The sequence below is a fragment of the Aquila chrysaetos genome, chromosome 1 (assembly GCF_900496995.4).
Source record: "Aquila chrysaetos chrysaetos chromosome 1, bAquChr1.4, whole genome shotgun sequence".
In the NCBI taxonomy this organism is placed as follows: domain Eukaryota; kingdom Metazoa; phylum Chordata; class Aves; order Accipitriformes; family Accipitridae; genus Aquila; species Aquila chrysaetos.
The window spans coordinates 2,206,577-2,226,694 of NC_044004.1; the positions used below are offsets into that span (position 1 = coordinate 2,206,577).

Consider the following 20,118-nt stretch of genomic DNA (forward strand, 5'->3'; position numbering starts at 1 on the left):
TAAGTCCGTGTAACATCAGCTCTAAGTTGATTAGCTCCTCTGGATACTCTCGTAGCACAAATAGTACCGACTCAACATGGTTTGTACCTTTCCCAGTATAATTAATCCTCATTAGCAAGCCCCCTGCTGTTATCAGCTGATCATTTCCTCTAAGCAATATAAGACAAGTCAATGATGAGGGGTAAAAGCAGGGTTTGCAGGTTAGTTCAGGAAGGGCACTGAGGACAACGCAGAAGAAAAAGAGCGAGCTTTTGCGTGTGTCCACGGCAGCAACGTGGGTTACGATTTCTGGCAAAAAAAATGAGGGAATAGAAGGAAAAAAATAGAAGGGGACAACCATACGACATACGAGGAGAGGCAGAAGCAGCGAGGTTTGTTTAGCCTGGAGGAGAGACGGCAGAAAATGGGGTGAAATCTAATCGCCGCCTTCGACTACCTAAGGAGAGATTACAGAGGAGATAGCACCAGAAGTTCACAGAAGAAGGACATGAGGCAACAGACACACGTTGCAGCAAAGGAAATTCTGATTAGATACAAGATTCACTTTTTATTATTATTATTATTTAACACGAGGGTGGCCAAACACTTGACCACTGGCCCAGAGGATCAACAAGATCTCTACCCTTAAGAGAAACTCACAACTTGACTGGGCAAAGTCTTGAGCAAGGGCCTGATCCCACCCTGAATCTGGCCCTACTTTGAGCGATGGATCACACCAGGGTCCCTTCCAACCCACCTCACCCCACGTTCTGTGCCTAGACTCAAATTTGGGTGTACAAGCGCCGTACTCGCCCGCGGGTAACGAAAGGAAGGTGAGCTGCTCTTGTTTTCCGAGGGTACGAGAGCTCACGTGGAGGCACCAGCTCAGCGAGTGGCCGTGGGGCAGCCGCTGACATCTGTCAGCAATACCAGTGCAACCATCCATCTGGCACCTGATAGCAACTGGGAGGTTGTTTGAGCCCTCTCACCCTCCCAACGCCGAGAGCAGAGCCGCGGCCAAAGGTCTTGCGCAAGAACGATTGGTTTTGAAGAGGAAAACAGCCCCCGCCGGCCGGCGGAAAATGAAAATAAAGGTGCAAAAGCAGCTCCAGTAAATGTTTAACGTGGAGTAAAGTTAAAAACAAAGCCAACAAAGTTCACAGATGATGAGTGTATTTATCTGCTTCAGATTTCTTAATTCTCTGCAGACAGACACTCTGGGTTTCTGTTTCCTCCATGTTCTTTTATTGCATTTTTCAAGCAGCACATTTACACAGTCTCATGTTGCCTATGATCACAAATAGAAACCGGCAAAAATATTTGTAAACCTGCTCATTAGAAAAAAAGCTTAATGTACAGGACCAGACTGCCCAGAGGGCACTCAGGCTATGAGAAGTTTAGTAAACTGTTTATGCAGAAACTTGCACTGTGTAAATGTTTGCATTATGCAAATATTTATTGCAGTTAAAAATTGATAAAACCAATTTAAAGTTCAATTTAAAGTCCAGTGCTGAGGGTTTCCAAGATCATCTTATATTCAGAGTAAATACCGTATTGTGAACAAACATAAGCGAGCATCAGAAGGTCAAGAAAACAAGATGAGAGCAGGGAAGGAAGTGAGGGCTCAGGCAACTGATGTAAAAAGTCAGGGAGGTAACAAAAAAACAGCTTTAGAGAGGGAGGAATTTACAGTGTTTATCAACAAACTCTGAAAGTTTACAGTCTCCAACTGTACAAAGCTCAATCTTGCAAATCCACTGGCACAGTGCAAAAATAGTGAAGAGTGCAATAGGGTTACGGTTAATATTAAAATTTAACATAACCCAAGAAAAGAGATAAAATATGAACACTGCTCTTGAAAAATTCTAGTGCATTTATTTTGGTGTCATGGAAAGGTATTTTTCAACAGATGCTTTTTTGCACTTCATCAAAATTAGAAGCATCTGCTATTTCCTGAACTTGGTTTACTGAACAACACAGCTCATTACTAATGAAGATGAAATTCAAATGTCATCTAAAGAAGCAATTAAAAAAATAATTGAATTTTTTCCTACCTCAAAAATGTTATTGTATTAAGCTCACGCTTGCTTGTCCTCAGGCACAGACTTCCTAGTGATTTACAGATGATTTTAAAGTCTGAACCATAATTGTTAATGCTGTGAACTACTTATAACCTCAATTTAAAAAGCCTATTAATTTTTGGAAAACACACAAGAAACTGCAGGCACAAATCATGATCATTTCACCTTTTCAACAGCATACTAAAAATTAGCTCGATTAGAGCAAAATGACTATGAGTCAAGATGACACTTCTTCCTCTTCCTGCATATCAATTCACGAGAGCACTTCCAGGTTTTGGAGGTTTTTAGAAGAGAGGTTTCTTCTTCTTCCTCAGATGTGGTGAGAATAACATAATTATTCATTTGTGTGTCCTGTTTTGACCTCAGGTTAGTCTGAAGGTTTACAGGAAGCATTCTTTCACTACAAAACAAGTCTGCTTTTTCAGCTGAAGACCAAAGAAAACTTGTGATGTTTTTAATTTTTATCATCAACTTTTTGTTCCTATGCCGATCTCCTCTCACAGAGATTACAAGGATTTTTTAGAACAAACATGAAGTATTTTTAGAACTTCATTTCACAAATGAAATGAAGCACAGCAGAAGGTTAATTCTGGAAATAGTTAATCAGCCACTTGGAACAAGCAGAGTCCAAAGGGAACCATTATTTTTTTCACACCCAACTTGGGATTATTTTTCTAATTTCAGCTAAAAGAATAGAAAACATAAGGTGGTGCTTGTCACTGCAAGACTAAAGTACATAAATGCACAAGTTATATTTATGTCTCTTCGTGAAATGTCGACTGTTAACCAGCATCCACAAATTAGTCTCTCACCACAGACAGATGAGCCAAATACCAGTCATCCATCAGAAGAACAGATATTTTTACACATGTTTTTACAAGGTTGTCTGACCCATCGTTGTTGTTTCTGAATGCGTTCCAAAGTTTAAAATTTTAAAGTTTCAGGATATACATAGTTCTACGAGACCTGTATGTCTGCAATGTTGATTAATTGGCTTTTGCCTTCTGTCAGCATTGACATGCTATGAGTTAAACTTAAGTCATGTTCAAACCTGATAAATGGGGCAGTATTCTACTTTAGAAAGAGCCTGCATACCAAATCATCTCAAGCTCAACCAGATGACAATAATTTTTTTGTCTCTCAGATAATCAGGATTTGGAAATGAAAACATAATACTTACATGCTACAGTGTAGTAACATGATCTGTTCATTGTAAAAGCAAAAACAACTCCTTAATTGTTTATGCTGACGATGACTGCACAAAAGGACACTTGCTATATGTGCTGTATTGGCAGTATTACATCTTTAGACTACTGGAACATATTTATACTGCTAGAAGCCACATTTGATTCGGGGTCCAAGCTGAAGAAACATCATTGTGTACAGTTAGACTCTTACCAAGGGGAACTTACCTAAAAGCTGCCAGTAAGGGAGCGTAAATTGAATCTCCATCATACACATACAAGTGGTCCCAACTGCACTCTGTCGCAAAGTGATTGAATCGAAGCCTGAGGATTGTGTTTGGCCTGTAAAAAAATTACAATAAATAAAAGATTTGTAATTAGCCACTCGACACGCATGGCAAAGTCCCTCCAACTCACTCCTCCAGCGCGAAGCTCCTCACAAGACTGAAACTGAGCAACTCACTGTAACCGGAGATGCATCCAACATGCTGTGGCTTTCTTTTTTGGTGTGCACGTTCCCCTGGTATTAAGCAACAGATTCTTTATGGTCAGAAAAACTGTGTCCTTAAACCTTTCCCCACCACCAATGGCAGAAATTGAAGAGCAAGCACTGTCAGCCCTCTGCTCTTTACCAGTACTGACTCCCCTAATGACAGGGCTTTGCAGGGGTAAGCATGGAAAATCTACATGGACAATACATTCACATGCAGATGTGGCACTTTGGGACATGGTTTAGTGGTGGACTTGGCAGCCATCAGGTTTACAGTTGGACTCCATGATCTTAAAGGTCTTTTCCAACCAAAATGATTCTACGATTTTATGAAGAATCACAGCCACCATCAGGGAACTAACCAGAGCTATTTTTCTTGTTCAAGGGATTTTCTGCACATTGATTTGATTGCGATGGCCTGAGATTATTGACTTGCCCAAAAGCTGGCAGAAATCCTTCTTCTGTTACTTTATGACTTGCGCAGTACTGCAGGATGGCCCTCCTGCGGGAAGCCCCTCCAAACTGGAAACTGGGATTATGCCTCAGTGGATGCTAACTAAAGAAATTCTCAGCCTTGCTCACCACCTTCTGGGAGCTGGAGAAAACAGGTCAAGAGAATGCAGAAGAGACCCATCTTCTACAGGACGGGAGGCCCCGGGGCTTTACTTTTTGCCAGAAGGCAGGTCTTTGGTTATTATTTGGACTCTCAAGATGTAGTAACCACTCGCTATTCCTCATTTCTTACAAATGCTAACCAGGTTGCTTGACTTTCTACTGGAGATGTGTTACAAACAATACCGGTACCAGTTGAGAATGAAAGAGCTGAAATCCTGTGAAGAGACTTGCTGCCTTCCCCCTGGATGTAGCGGGACCAGCATAGCCCCATGTTAACACTGCCGGTCAAGAAGAGTCTACTCTGTTGACTTACTAAGTCAAGAGAAGACCAGCAAGGGGTCTGATCTTCTGAGATGTATCAGCAGGAAAAAGGTTTTATTTCATTCATGTGGGGATGGAAACAGTAGTTCAGACACCAAAACACATCAGTATTTCTTCCCCTCCATACACAAAAGATGCCCACTAAGCCATAACCAAATAACATGCATTTAGATACCATTAGTTTCATGGCTAATATGCAAAGATGCATCTAAAGAGAATCACACAGAAGCCACAGCAGACACCTAATTTAGGGCTCAGCTCAACGAGGGTGAAAACACCACTAACATTATGCTTGGACCCGAGATAAAAAGAAAGTGAATCTATAGTAGCACTGCTTTTTCCTACCCACAGCTTTAGCTGTTGAAATAAGAGATGCAAGTGATTAGGATCTCTTCAACAGCATTGCCCTTGGGTTCAGATGAAATCCTTGTTCATCCTAATCAAATAAATTAATAAAATGTCAGCTTGCCATAGAGTCCTTCCTTCCTTCCTTCCCACAGAAGGGGAATTCTTTAGGGAGTTATTCTGCAAAAGAATAATTTTTGATAGGCAGAATGATCTACTCCAGACCTTTGCAAAAAGAGCAGCAGGTGTAACTCAAGGATAATGTCTTGCTTAAAGAAAAGGTACAAAGAGCACTCATTGTTTCAAAACTGAGCAGCCTATTAATTTGTAGGGGGCTTGCTTCTATTTTAACTGACTGACAGCTGTAGAGCAGAAAGAAACACTTAATCAATAAAAGCTTTAGACCAAGAACAAAAAGAAAGATACTATCTTTGCTACAGCTAACAATTCATTAACAGACAGCACTCATTTGCAGAATTGCAAGGCACATGGTTACAGGTTCTGCCTCACATGGGCATCCCCAGGCTGGATGGATCTCATCTGCCTTGTCTCATGTTCCTGGGGAAAAGTAAAAAGGACACCCCCATGATGAGGACACAGAACAGACACCAGCCAAGAAGAGTCAGGAACGATGCAAAAAGGAAATGAGCACAGTAGGGAACACACGGCTTATTTTACATCTGAATTTATCTAGCGTCTTCAACTGCACATTTGGATTGTACCTTTACTTGCTAACCTCAAAAGCCGTCCACATACCGATATGCTAGCAACGAGGTGAGGGCACTCAGCAGAATTTAACAGCTTTGCAGACGCTGTTTGCCAAGTCCAGATCTCTCTGGGAATTTCACATTTGGCAGAGAGCTTGGGCTATTTTCACAAGGGTGCATATTTCAGCTGTTTTAATCAGCATGATTCTCTCCTTTCTGTTTACCACCATCCTCTGACAGCAGGGTACAAACAATCAGAAGCAGGAAAAAGACATCAACTTAAGTGCCTGGCTATGAAAGTAGGAACATTTTTGTACACCTCTTTACAGCAAGTAAGATCTCACTTCAAACCCCATGAAGTGGTAGTTCCCTAGGAAGCCTCTCAGTACTAGCAAAGGCTGAAAGAGCAGTCACGGTGACGTTATCGGGGACCCATGAGCAGCACTTCACTTCTGATAAAAACATGAGTCACGTTATCCTTTAGGAAAAAAAGCTATGAAGGTTAAGCTGACTGTACTAGAATTGCTGAGGGTGGTTTGTCTGTAATGACATCCTTGCAAAACATTTTTTTAATTATTTGTAGTTCTGAACTGGCTGCAGTTGTATTTTTATTACCCACAAAAATTAAGAGGTGTTGCTACTTACAGCATCTAACTTTTGATCTTAACCACATTAAAGAACTGGGCTCCTTATATAGTTAATAGTGAGTGGTAGGCTCCCAATTTCAGCGATCTACATGGCTCTCTGGAACAGCTTAGTCCTCACCTTTGAACATCTTGGGAGCTTAGGTATTTGAATTACTCATCCAAAATAAACATCTGAAGTAGATGAAGTGAATACCAATTCCCCCCACCCATCAGACCTCCCAAACATAGAGAGAAGACTAAAGAAGAAAGTATACCCTGGCCTTTTAGTAAGTTCTGATCCTCCAAGATGCCAAGAGACCTCAAGCTTAAAAGCGTTCAATGCAAGTGAAATCATGCATGCTCTCACATGACTTGTTCCTATCCACAAACCTCTATACTTCCAGATTCAGGGAACAGTATAGAATGTGGCTTAATGCACAGCTGTTAACACACAGCATCATAACTGACCACACAAAGTTTTAGAGACTAAACAAATTCATTTTACAGTCCTGGCAACAGCTTGGTACTATGAAAACGTATTTCAACAAGTCAGAGTCTCTGAACTGCTGTAGCATCAACGAGGTGACAGTCAGAAGACATGTACTAAATGGGCTACTCCTAAAATCTCTGCAAGAAATCACTATAAGCAATATAAAGATCAAATACAGGAAGAATAGGGAAATGAGAGGAAGATGTCTAAGGGACTTCTCGCAGCTCAGAAGACCTTTGCCAAAAAAGGTCAATGGTCCCTCTGATGTCCTCATGGCCTAGCGAGCAAATACGTATCTGAAGAGCATCATTACAGAAAGTGATTCTTCATGAATAAGGGCTATAATAGAGCTTCCTCTACTTTTTTCATACTGCCAAAAGTCCCATACATAATGAATCCCAAACATTGAATAGCCCACTACGATAACAATTAAATATTTTTATTTCTTTATTTATTTACACAACTGCATTTATTCTCATTTTCCATGTGCAGTTTCAATGTGAAGGGTATTTTACACAGCAAACCTCAAATTCAGAAGTCAGTTTGGAAGGCTTAGTTGCAGAAAAAAAAAAAAAAACAACCTCTTATTTACCAAAAATACCTAAGTGCTGCCCTATCTAGTTTTAAGAATAGCAAAAAAAGAACCATGAGATCAAAAAATACTCAATGCAGATAAACGTCACCTAAAAGTTACAATAAGCAACACTAAAAACCAAGATGTTTACTACACTTACCTTCCTTCAATGAGCCAGGTGCATTTTGTTTTGTATTTGTAATTTCCAGGCCCATCCGTTACATACCCTGAAGGGCCAGTGAGTCTGTAAAAAAAAAAAAAAAAAAACAAACCACAGACAAGCATTAGTCTCCAATGATATTAAATATTCATAAATGATTTCCTAAATTTAGAAGATCCATCATTAGATCTTCATTTACTTAAGAGGCACTACAAACAAACCAACAACAATGCAACACAAAACAATGGGGCAATTGGGATTCTCCTGTTAAAACTCTCTGTACATGCTTTCTGATGATTGTCCTTAAAGAATGACAGTCGAGAGTGATGGTTTCTCATCAGACTGATGGTATTGTTTCAAATCAGCACCCTAGGGGAAAAAAAAAGACCTTCCTCCACAAACAAAGACTAATACACAGACAAATACCAGCCAGCCAGCAAAAGGAATTCCCCAACAGAAAAGCTAAAGTTACTCCTAACACATTTATTTAGACAAACTACGCAATTCTTGCAAGAAGTTCAGATGAAGTCCATGGCACAACCTCTTGCCCATTCTGCATTTGACTCTTCACAAGGTCCTTGATGACCTCCCAAACGGAGGACTGATCCCCATAACCCTCTAGTGCAAAATAAGACCTTAATTCCTCAGGCATCAAGGGCTGCATAACTCAGAACAATGTCAGAGCATGGCAGTTCCAGGCATCCCCGACCTTCGGTAGCATGTTCCCATCCCCACGTCATCCCATATTAAGTCACTGAAGTCAAAAAGCCGAGTGGTCCCCACCGCCAGGACAGTGCCAGGACTACCCTACGAACATCCCTTCCCCTCTGCGCCTATGAACAGGAGGTGACAACTTGACGGTAGCAAAAGACTTTGGAGAAGGATCTAAAAGCAGAAAGTACAGCTGGAATCGTTCATCCCACGACACTCAATGAACGCCAGTATTTAAAACCATTAAAATTTCAAGATGCCACTGAAAGAGAGAAGGGAAAAAAGCCAGCGAAGGACTTATTATTGTCAACATCTGCAAAACATTGTACGGCGCAAATTCTAGACAACTGCATTTGTCTAGACACTGCTTGCAGGGATGTCCAAACAAGCAACAGCAAACAGTAGACAGGGAGGTGGAGTGTACCTTCAGCAAATTTGCTGAAGACACCAACCCGTGTGGTGTGGTCCGACATGCTGGAGGGAAGGGATGCCATCCTGAGGGACCTCGACAGGCTTTAGAGGTGGGCCAGTGCAAACCTCATGAAGTTCAACAAGGCTAAAGCGCAAGGTCCTGCGCGTGGGTCGGGGCAATCCCAAGCACAAATACAGGCTGGGCGATGAGTGGATTGAGAGCAGCCCTGTGGAGAAGGACTTGGTTACTGGTGGATGAAAAACTGGACATGAGCTGGCAACATGCGCTTGCATCCCAGAAAGCCAACCGTATCCTGGGCTGCAACCAAAGCAGGGTGGCCAGCAGGTCGAGGGAGAGGATTCTGCCCCTCTGCTCCATTTTCGTGAGACCCCCCCTGCAGTACTGCCTCCAGCTCTGGGGTCCTCAGCACAGGAGAGACAGGGACCTGTTGGAGCGGGTCCAGAGGAGGGACACGAAGATGATCAGAGGGCTGGAACACCTCTGCTGTGAGGACAGGCTGAGAGAGTTGGGGTTGTTCAGCCTGGAGAAGAGAAGGCTCTGGGGAGACCTTACAGCAGCCTGCCAGTACCTAAAGGTGGCCTACAGGAAAGTTGGAGACGGACTTTCTATAAGGGCATGTAGTGATAGGACAAGCGGTAATGGCTTTAAACTGCAAGAGGGTAGATTTACATTAGATATTAGGAAGAAATTCTTCCCTGTGAGGGTGGTGAGGCACTGGACCAGGTTGCCCAGAGAGGTTGTGGCTGCCCCATCCCTGGCAGTGTTCAAGGCCAGGTTGGATGGGGCTTTGAGCAACCTGGTCTAGCTGAACATGTCCCTGCCCACAGCAGGGGAGTTGGAACAAGATGACCTTTAAAAGGTCCCTTCCAACGCAAACCATTCTGTGATTCTATGATTCTGTGAAACCCAGTCTGGAGCTCAGAAGGGTGTTTTGATGAAAAGTTCAGAACAGATTTCAGAACTATGCTTAACCCTTTGTTGTGGTACGAAGGAAATTGATATTCATGCTCATTACCTGCAATGCTCATTACTTGTAATGAGCATGAATACAGGTACTGGAAAGAGTGAGCAAAGCTGTGCAAAACCTACTTTCACATTTCTATTACTCCTACACAAAATGTGACAACCAAACACATTCACGCTATAAGACAAAATGAAGGTAGCAATCTACTGGCTGCAGCTGTAACTCCTCCTTCCATAGATTTTAACAAGGTATGTTTTCTTCAAAGACCATGGACAACAGAGAAGACAAACTCACTTCATCAAGGCTGAGGGAGACAGATCTAGCAGGAGTTTGGGGCAGCAGATCTGATACATCACTTTGGCTCCCAAAAAATAACCCGATATTGAGATTCTGCATCCTCTGCTTTAGCATAGAGACTGGTAGAAGCACGCATGGGCTGAAGACAAAACCAAGAGCCGGACCGTTCGGATGCACACTCCCATCTCATATGCATTAGTCAAAATATTCCAGATTGGTTTTAACAAATACCTGAAGCATAGCAGAAACAGTTGAAAATAAATTACCAGGGAAGGATGACATCAAATGGAAGCAGTATCTGAAATGCCCAAACACCACGTTCTGGCAGAACACATACTGGCATCTGAAACAGGATTCCTACCTAGAGAGGTTATAAACTCCATCTTCAGCACATGGCTGGAGCAAATCACAGCCTTCTGGCAAAATTAAATCGTCCTACTTTAAACACAGTTTTAGTAAAACAAAAACACTCTGCAAAATCAAATTTGGCAGAAAAGAGAAGGAAGCAAGATCAGAAGTTCCCAAAAACAGTATCTTGGAACCTTTTGCTGTGTCTTTTCCTAGTGATCTGTTAATGTTATCATCTAATCCCTTTTAAATATTTTGACTGACTCAAAATGCTTTTCCAGAATCTTTTCCACAGAACACTTTTAAGGTTCATCTCTGATCCAAATTAAAAAAGGCAAACGCCACAGATTTTGGAAACCCCCTTCCTCTTCCTCCATATTAATTTATTATAATACTTTTCAACCTCAGAAATGTAGCTTGACATTTTTAAAAGCCAGTTACTAAAGTTCTGTGGGAGATCTATACTTAAGCAAGCAAAGAAACAACTCCAATTTTCAGAAGCACAGGAAGCATTTGTATTTTCTCTGGAGATACAGATAGATGTAGATGTAAATATAGATGTAGATAAATAAACACACACACACATATATATTTATATATTTTAAGGCTTCAACATCTTTGAAAATTCAAATTACTCATCTACTGACCAGAACCTTGCAAAAACAGATGCAAATTCCAAGTGGTAGGCAAGAACATCTAGACGTTTTGTCTAAAAATTCATCCTTTTGAAAATAATAGCTATGGAAAAGCTAGGAATCAAACTGTATCAACACTTCAACACTGACAGCACTTTGCATGCAACCAAGAGTAAGCAGACTCTGGAAACCTGAGCAAGTCTCACAAGCTAAAAACAAACTTATGCAATCTGTCAAGCTCTCAAAGAGCCTCTGCTCATAAAACTCTCTGAACAATTTTCGTTGGAAAAAAATTACTAAATCATTCACCACAGAAATGCTACCAAGAATGACGGGGAGGGGGTGGAAATTAATCCCCTTAGTACTGTAGCCCCAGCCATGCCACATCTTGGGGGGGGGGGGGGGGGGGGGGGGGGGGGGGAGGCATTTCAACATCAACATAATTTAATCATATTTCAGCAATGCAAAAACAAAACATGGGATTTAGGTTTAAAAAAATAACCAAAGTCAAATTTCTTTGATATGCTATTAGTTAAGTACTTAGAGATAAGTTACTCAGATTCCTTACTAAGCTTTAGAAGGTGCTGCCATTACGAACAAATACAGGATATTAAAAAAAAAAAAAAAAAAAAAATCAGAGTTGATGTCTCTGAAAGCAAAAGAAATAGGAACTAAGTTTGTATCCCACGTCCTGCCTGGCACGAGCAGGGCATTAGCAGGTCCGCGTTACTCTATACACGCTCTCCCAGAGACATGCTCCAAGACAGACAGAAATAAATACTAAGCACTAAAAGCAAACTGAAGCTGGAATTTTATCCTTACATTCAATACAGAAAGCTAAACTGATCTCCCAGCTCTAGTAAAAGAAGCAAACAAAAGCCCTTGTCCCTTCCGACTCGGTTCTGTTTGCGCTATACGTGACAGTGGGACTGGTGGGCGCTGATAACTAGGACAACTTCTACACAATCTTTTGGCTTTGTCTGTGAGCAAAGGCTCAGGAAGGGAATACATGAGAAACTCGAGGAGGAAAAACACTCCAGGAACGAAGTACTTCAACACGGGACATTTTCCTAACATACACGGGGCTATAATTCAGGACTGCTCTCACGAGGTACACCAAAAATCTCCGACCTCCAGGTAACCTGCTACCAATGCCACCAGGCTCTGAGGTCTTTTGCCCTCATGCTTTGTGCATACTGATAATTTTATCACTCAGATGCAAAAAATCAGACACCAGAAAGTATGGAAAGGTATCGATTCCCATTTGTCTTTGTTAAATTGGTAGTACCTGATGCTACTCTACAAGAAGCACTTCTGTACTACTTGGGTGTTACAGCTACTACTCTGCAAGGAGCAGTTGCTACACCCTAAGAAAATAAAAAAGCAAGGTCATTTAGTTATTATCTCTGATGAATAAACACACATACACACAGGTGGAAAAACATACACAAAGCATAGGTAACGCATTTAGCACCTACAAAGCTACAGTAATGACTTTAAAACCTCCAGGGTGGAAAAACTATTTCAAGGATCTGTTTACAAAACTCAGATTTAAAAATATATACTTACACATTGATTATATATACTTATGTGCATACACACCCTACTTAGGCCTTGTTTCAAACATTACCAGGTGGCAACAATGTTATGTACAGCTGGTGTAAATTTTTCACTGATTTTCAAGTGGACTGCAATATTTAAGAATCAAAAGGGAAAAAAGAGAGTTAGGGAGCTGAATCTACAGCACACGTATTCAAAGGGCTCAAACTCTGAGTGCTGCCTATTTCAGCTTTTTCTAAGACAAAGACGAAAGGGAAGCAATGAAAAGGATGAAGATCTCACAACAGAGAGCTTCAAAGAGAAATATTTTATGTAAAAGAATTCTGTGTATTTAGCTACTCCCTGCTAGTTCTGGGAGCCCCTGAAAAGCACAACGCTAATGCAAGAAAATCAGACAGCAAGCAATGGTATCTCCTGGGTAAAAAGCAAAATCCGAGTACTGGAAACTACCAGATAAATCCATGTGTTTTTAATAACAACACGAGTAATACTAGCAGTGTATATTTTTCAAATACAAATTAGTATACACTGACAAAGTTCCTACAGAGACATGAACTGCACAACTAGGCAAAGACTCAAAGCTGTTATCTAATTACCATCTAATAAATCTAAAGCAATCCTCTTGCCAATAGCAGAGTACAAAAAAGTCACAAAGTCGAGAGTAGCTTATAACTTAGGACTAAATCATTTTGCAGCAATTACTTCCAAAGCACTGCAAAATTAAAGGTACACTACATGCTGGCAATGGGGTATTGAATATGTTTATTTTCATCAGAAGAAGTACAAAAGAGAAAATCCAGATTGCCTTTTCTTCATTACTCACCAGAAAAGGTGAGCAGGCTGGTTTGGTTTATAAAATACATTAAACCTTAACCTCCAAGAGGTCATCAACGGGTCTCAAAATTGGTTTGTTTTGCCCTCGGTAAGACTGCAGTGACACTTTTAACGCCACAGAAAACTTATCAGCATATTGTCTAGAGACAGCCTTTCCACTAAAAAAAAATACAAAAAAGGAAAGAAAAAAAAACCCAAACAAACCCAAAACCCAGTTGCTCAGCCTAATTTTGAAGTTGCTAAATCTAGAGACTGATGCAAACAATGAGTCTTCCTTCTCTCTCCCCTTTCCTTCCCAAGTGTTGCTGTGCTGCCTCAAGCACACCACAATTAAAAGGCATTGTTTCGGGTAAATTTGCAGTTGAAGCCAATAAAGAAAGGGCTGTTACAGCCTATTACCAGAACAATGGCATACTACCCTAAATCGATTAACAATTTAGCTTTGTTCCTTTTCTCAATAAACGCACTGAGGTTAAAAAATATATCCTTCTAGGGTTTGCTATAAGCAAATGCCCTGATTTATAGGCATGGAATAGTGATCAGCCACATAGGGGATGACAGAAGCAGATAAACAAAATCTATGCATCTATTTCATGAATTTCTAACGTGTAACAGCTAAATCCCCTCTTCTGTCAGCTAGGTGCCACACCACAGGTACAGCTAGGAAGATACAATTAATTACATGCCAGGTCTCACACCGATGAAGCTAATGACATTACTGCAAAATCAAATTTGATAAGGATTTAGGCTATGCAGCAATAGGTACCTAACCAAAGACTACGAACTACTCTGGGTGTACATAGAGACTCCCTCCCACATCCAAAGCCCCCACCCCACTGCAACCATAATAACTGAGTCCTCTTTAAGATGTGTAAACTCACGCAAAAGTCACTGCTGTCACCGTAACCCCTGAAATGTCATATCTGATCACCTTAACTCCACAATTAAGGGTGCAAAGTCACTGCTTGTTCACCCTAACGCTTTTTCAGTTACTCCTCCATGGAGCTATCGCACCAGTTTCTGCATCGGCTTGGAGACAGCTCTACCCTGTCATTTCCAAAACTCTGAAGTAAGAGCTTGTGGATGGTGCTACCCCCCAACTCATCTCCTCCTCCTCCTCGGGTGCTGGCGGGTTGACACGGGATCTGAAGAAAGATCCCAACCTCAAGGGGGACGTTCCTCAACGGTTCCAGCAAAGAGTACTCAAGCAATTCCCATCAAGCCACAAGCTGCACAAAGTGGGAGTGAAGGTGCCTCCCAGTAGTTTGCTACAACCCCGGCCGACCTGAACACTCAATTTGAAAAGTGAGAGCTCAAAACTCCCACCATAATGCCATTAACTGCTATACTCTGTGACTGAGAGGCACACCGCCATGAAATCCCTACAAAATCTGATGGCTTTGCAAGCAAAGAGCATCTTCAACCATTCTCACAGCAACAAGCTGCTATTCCAATGCTTACAAAACCATTCTCTGCATTGCCTTCATCAGGATTTTCCTCCCAAAGAGGATCAGGTATTTCAAGGTCACTCTGCACCATTCTGCCAATCTCACCATGGGAAAGAGGTCAGAGGGGAGTGATGATCACCCTCTATGTTTAGTAGCTTCTGTTTTCATCCCACTTTCCATGGGACAGTTGAATTGATGCTTAAGAGCTGTCTTGCTTCAGGGGAAAAGAAAAAAAAAAAATTGAATGACTGACACAGTTAATTTGATATGGGAAACACTGTTTCTTCAAAGGAAGAGATTAGCTTTGCTCTTCTGTGTGAGATATGTAAAAATATGGAAAGTGATTTCCTGGCTGCTGATCAGAGATAAGGGCAGAGCCTGGAAAGCCCTTCGAGGTCTGAGAAAGGATGCTCAGAGAAACTGCAGCAGGTAAAACCTATCAACACAGCCTCTCCCGTCTGAGTCACAACGTGCAGCACTGATACTTGCAAACCTGCTAAATCCCTCTTTGCTCCTGAAAGATATGCCTTGATCTGACAAGCTGCTGCACTCCAAAGACGACTGAATGACTGTGGACAGCCTGAGAGAGATCAGAAGGAACAAATGCTGCTACAGTCTTAAAAATCATTAAGTCAACAAGCTAGAAACCAACTATTTTTTAACACTGCTCCTCTCCAGTTGGCCACCAGTATCTCCGTCACACTCCCAATCTTGACACACCATCCCAGCTCCTGCTCTTCTGCTGTCACTGAAAATGAATGCCATCGAAGTCATCTCTTTCGGGGCTGGCTGGTGCCTCTGCCATTATCCCACCGGCGCTGCCAGCTGCTTTCAGCATCATCAGCAGCGCCGACCTTGAAACGCATCCCCTCCTCGGCTTAAATAAACTGAGCCACACCTGGAGCTTGTCCCAGTTGTCTAGTCATTCCTTTAAAGTTTTGCTTGCCCAACCAGCTCTCCTGCTGGGGAAGGAGAGGAATTTCGAAGACATTTAATCTAAGAATGCACTTCAGCTCCTCTTTATGGAAGAAGCTTGCCTTCTCTCTTACCCTACAAACCCAAAAGTTGTAATAATATGTAAGCAAATTATATCCAGGGAGAAATCATTCGACAAGACACTAAGTTACCCAACCTCAACACTCGGACAACAGAAACAATAACGGAAAAGCTGTCTCCCTCCTCCAACCCCATTTCCTCATGTCAGAGGCACTGGGGAAAAAAAAAAAAAAAAAAAAAAAAAATATGCGTGCTGGATCCCAAAAGACACAGACATTTCACCAGTTTCACAGCCACCAGTTAGAGACCCTGCCTTGTAATCAAAACATCTGCATCTGAACCCACCAGAAACATGCTGTAGCTCCACCTGACGTTCTTGCTTCTAAGTTTCTCCAGCTATTCAATTCAAACTGAAAATATCTCAAATTTAGATCCCTGTCTATCCTACTCTTGCTTTATTTCCAACCCCATCTCAGAGACTACAAAACAGCATCGTTCAATGCATAACCTCAGCTTTATCTCTGTCAAACTAAACATCCAAGCTGCGGTGTAAATGTAAACATGATTGTGTACCTTGACTACTGCAAATTCTTCCCCCCCATTCAAATTTACTGGGGAAAACAAAGAATAGAAGATATTATTATCAATACACCACAAGAGCGGTATTCACAGAAACAGTATTTTGTAAGCGCAGATTTCTGTGGCTTTGCTCTACTATCTCTGTATTACCATTGATCTCCGCCTCCATACCGCAACAACTCCAATCTTGATTATCAGTCTTTTTTTTTTTTCCTTCAAAACACATTCCCCAATGCCTGTATTACATGCAGAAGTGTTACCATGATAAAAGGCCACTTCACGACATCCCCTTCAAGCCCACCTTTATCCAACACTCGTACCTGAGACAACGGCCACGCAGATGGTGGACGCTACAGCAGTTGTCTATTAAGCTGATATAACAGTTGCACTATGCTTTCCCCATCTGTTCACAAATCCATTTATTGGATCTTGGCCTAGTTCTCTGAAATAAAGATAATTTAGCTGCAAGTGTTTGTAACGTCTAGAAAAAACTCGACTCTCATCCTTTGCTGGTGGTCCTGAAATGCTCCTGGAGTTTATAGCAGTAAGTCGTCTGCTTCACGCCAGGCAGGAGGAGACAACAGCGCAGAGCAGAAGCAAATAAAGCTCGCACATCATAAACCATCTAACTTTGCAGCAGAAAAAGGAATATATCAAACCCTCTCTTTCCCTCGCACACAATGAATCCTTACAACTTTTGGCCAAGAGCCCTTGCAAACAGTCTTACCCCGCGCAAATTGCCTCAGCATCACCCAAAACTCAACAACCTGCAAGATGAAAGTAAGGAGAAAACACATCATTGTGATCGTCAAAGAGAATCATTAAAGGCTAATGATGAAAGATCTCCAGAGCCAGACAGGTCCCATCAAGGACTACCACTGGAAAAGCAAAAAAAAATTCATTGCATTAGATGATCCAGCCTGACTTCAGGTAATATATAAAACAAACACTATAACCTATGTTTAAATAAAGTATATCTTCTAGAAAAAAAGATGATGGTTCTAAATATATGCATAAGGATTAAAAAAAAAAAAAAAACTATGTCATTTAATTTTTTTTCCTTAATCCGTGTCCAAATTCCAGTTTGCATTTATCAAACTTTATCTCCAATCATTATGTTTTTGTTTAGTTTTCTAGAAGGGGTGAGGGCAGAATCCTTTATTATCTAAATTCATCATCCCACTCTGGAAGGTTACAGATTCCCTTTTTAAAAAATAATGTGTTGCACTACTTAAATTCTGGTTAGGAATTAAAAATATAACAAATTCTATGCAAGATTCTAGTTTAACAATTCCTGCTTGTATCATCTGTATTCATACATGCAAGATTTCCCAACTCATATTAGGGTAAAATACAATCAGTGTAATTTTAACAGAAAAGAGTCTACACATATTTGGTCTAAGCAGAACTTAACACATAGCTAGACAAATTTCTTCAAGATCTTGCTAGCTCAAAGGCTTAATAATCTACCAAAGAAATATTTTTTTTACAAATGAGCTATTTTAGACCATTTCAAGAGGCACTTCTGATTCTACCAATTTGAATCCATTTTTCTAGCAGTCAACATCTTTTCACTCGTTATTCTGCCCTCCCTTTTGTTTCAAAAGTTAATTGTGATTCACACTCAGTTGCAAATAGCACACAAGGTTTGTCAGATGATTTTTCAGCACCTTCCCAAAATTAGAAATATTCAATTAGTCAAAAATGTATCTTAAGTACATGTACAAGCATTTAAACCGCAGTACACCACACCTGTGTACCTTGTAAATAAGGCGTCATAATCAAAATTTTTAAAGCACATGCTCAGAATTGACAGACACGTCAATACTCTCCTCCAGTTGAAGAGCACTTTACTTTGATAAGCTTTCAAGTTACCAGTCCTACATTTAAACCCAGGCAAAAAGCATTCGTTGGTGGGACGTGTGTTGTATTGCAAATGAAATGGAGCTGAGCCGCTGACTTAACCTTCCAGCCAGCAGAAATCAGAAATAAATGGAGTTGAAGGTCATCCCCATGGAGTGGAGGACAATCATCCTGCTGCACTTTACTAGGACATATGCAAAACCCCAAGTCTCTACAACAAAAATAAAATCAGCAGCAGCAATCCTTTCCCCTTTCCAAAGCTACGCATGAAGCCGCTGCCCAGTTCTTCCTAACCAATGCACCCCAAAATACTCCATCTGAACGCTCAAGAAGCAAGTTTAAAGCCTGTTCTAGCTGCAAGCCTGGCCCCCTCCACCACTGCTGATTTCTAGGCCAAATGCAGAGCATAGTACCTGGTAGCAGCATTTACAGAAAAGCTCAAGCCCAAGATCAATCAGTTTTGAAGCAAAAAAAGGAAAATCAAAATATTGAGACATCCTATAAATAAATATCACAGCTTGACCCACTTTCCTAACAGGGATAGAAATAATTTCTTTTATTTCCTGTCTGACATTCAAAAATTTCTAAGCTACTACGTATCAGTGTTACCTGCTGGGAAAATTGTTCCCTTAAAAAAAAAAAAAAGAAAGAAAAAAAAAAAAACAAGTTAGAAAACAGCTTAGTGTGAAGGTTAACTTCGATTTGGTTCTGTCCTGAAAAAAGGATTTTGACGCAGATCCTCAGATGTAGATCACTAAAACAGTAAAAATACGTCCTAAGATCCAGATAGGGTTTTGTGAACCTACAGAATGACAGTCTCTAACATTTTAAAGCAGGTTTCTAGCTGAAGCGACACGGAGAAGGTCATGCAAAGAGCAGGGAATCAATAGTCAAAGAGGAATCCAGGCTGGAACATGTGTTTGGGGCAGCCTGGGTTTGTTTACATCGATCTGTTGCTGCAACAGTTTTTACTGAATATTCACAAGAGCTCCTGCACCCAATAAAATGCAACATGTGGCACAGTTTTTTTCTTCTGCTTCTTGACACGAGTGACATACCCCTGTAGCATGTGACAACTAAGCACCCAAAAAACAACTTGGAAGAAAATATTATATTTATTAATGAAACAAATTTTCAGACATGATAGTAATTAATTATACCTTGATAAACATGCTAATAAGGAAACTGTTCTCAAGGATGCCACAAGTAGTACAATTAATACAACATCCATAGCAGCCCTTGTAAGCATCGAATATTAAACTTGAGAGAATGAAGAAAGTGTGGTCCCCTAGAAATAAAGTATGTATGTTTATATCATACAAGAATATCCTGTCTGCCCCAAAAAAAGTCCTTCTCCTCACGTGTATTACTGTAAAGAATGAAAGGCATGTAAATATTACTTGGCTTTAAGCAGGGGACAGAGAAGAAATCAACTGAGGGGAGATGGAGAAGTCCACAGAGCACCAATAATAAAAATAACCCAATCTTTTCCATCAGTACAGTCTTCTAAAATCTGATTAAAATATTCCATTTTTTGCCTCATTTCAGTGAATTCTGCTCCCAGACATATTTTTCTCCAGCCACATGAGCTCCCTTCCCTAATAGCCACTCCAGCATGTACACCTAAAAGATTATGAACAGTCATTCAACCGGGGACTACGACCGCTGGCTTACGGAGATGAACCCAGCTCATCATTGATTCTTGACCGCAGAGCCTAGTTTTGTTTCCAGTTCTATTCCCTTCCCACCGAACATCTTTCAGCACCTGCAGAAGCAACTGGAGATGAACACCTACCTCCATAACACCAATAAGCAACACTTATCTTAAGATTGCCAATATCCAAGAGAAAGAAAGATGGGAACAAAAAGCACTCTCTT

At 41.0% G+C, this 20,118-nt stretch overlaps 1 protein-coding gene across 2 annotated transcripts in view; it reads right to left on the minus strand.

Moving 5' to 3' along the window:
- Positions 1-20,118, minus strand: part of ATRN (attractin) — a 154,940-nt gene that overhangs the window by 112,274 nt on the left and 22,548 nt on the right. For both annotated transcript variants that reach the window (XM_030041414.2, XM_041126062.1), the window contains exons 2-3: positions 7,573-7,656; positions 3,473-3,586 (exon numbers count right to left, since the gene is read on the minus strand). In XM_030041414.2, the coding sequence (XP_029897274.1) occupies positions 3,473-3,586; positions 7,573-7,656 (198 nt within the window). The remainder of the gene's footprint in view (positions 1-3,472; positions 3,587-7,572; positions 7,657-20,118) is intronic.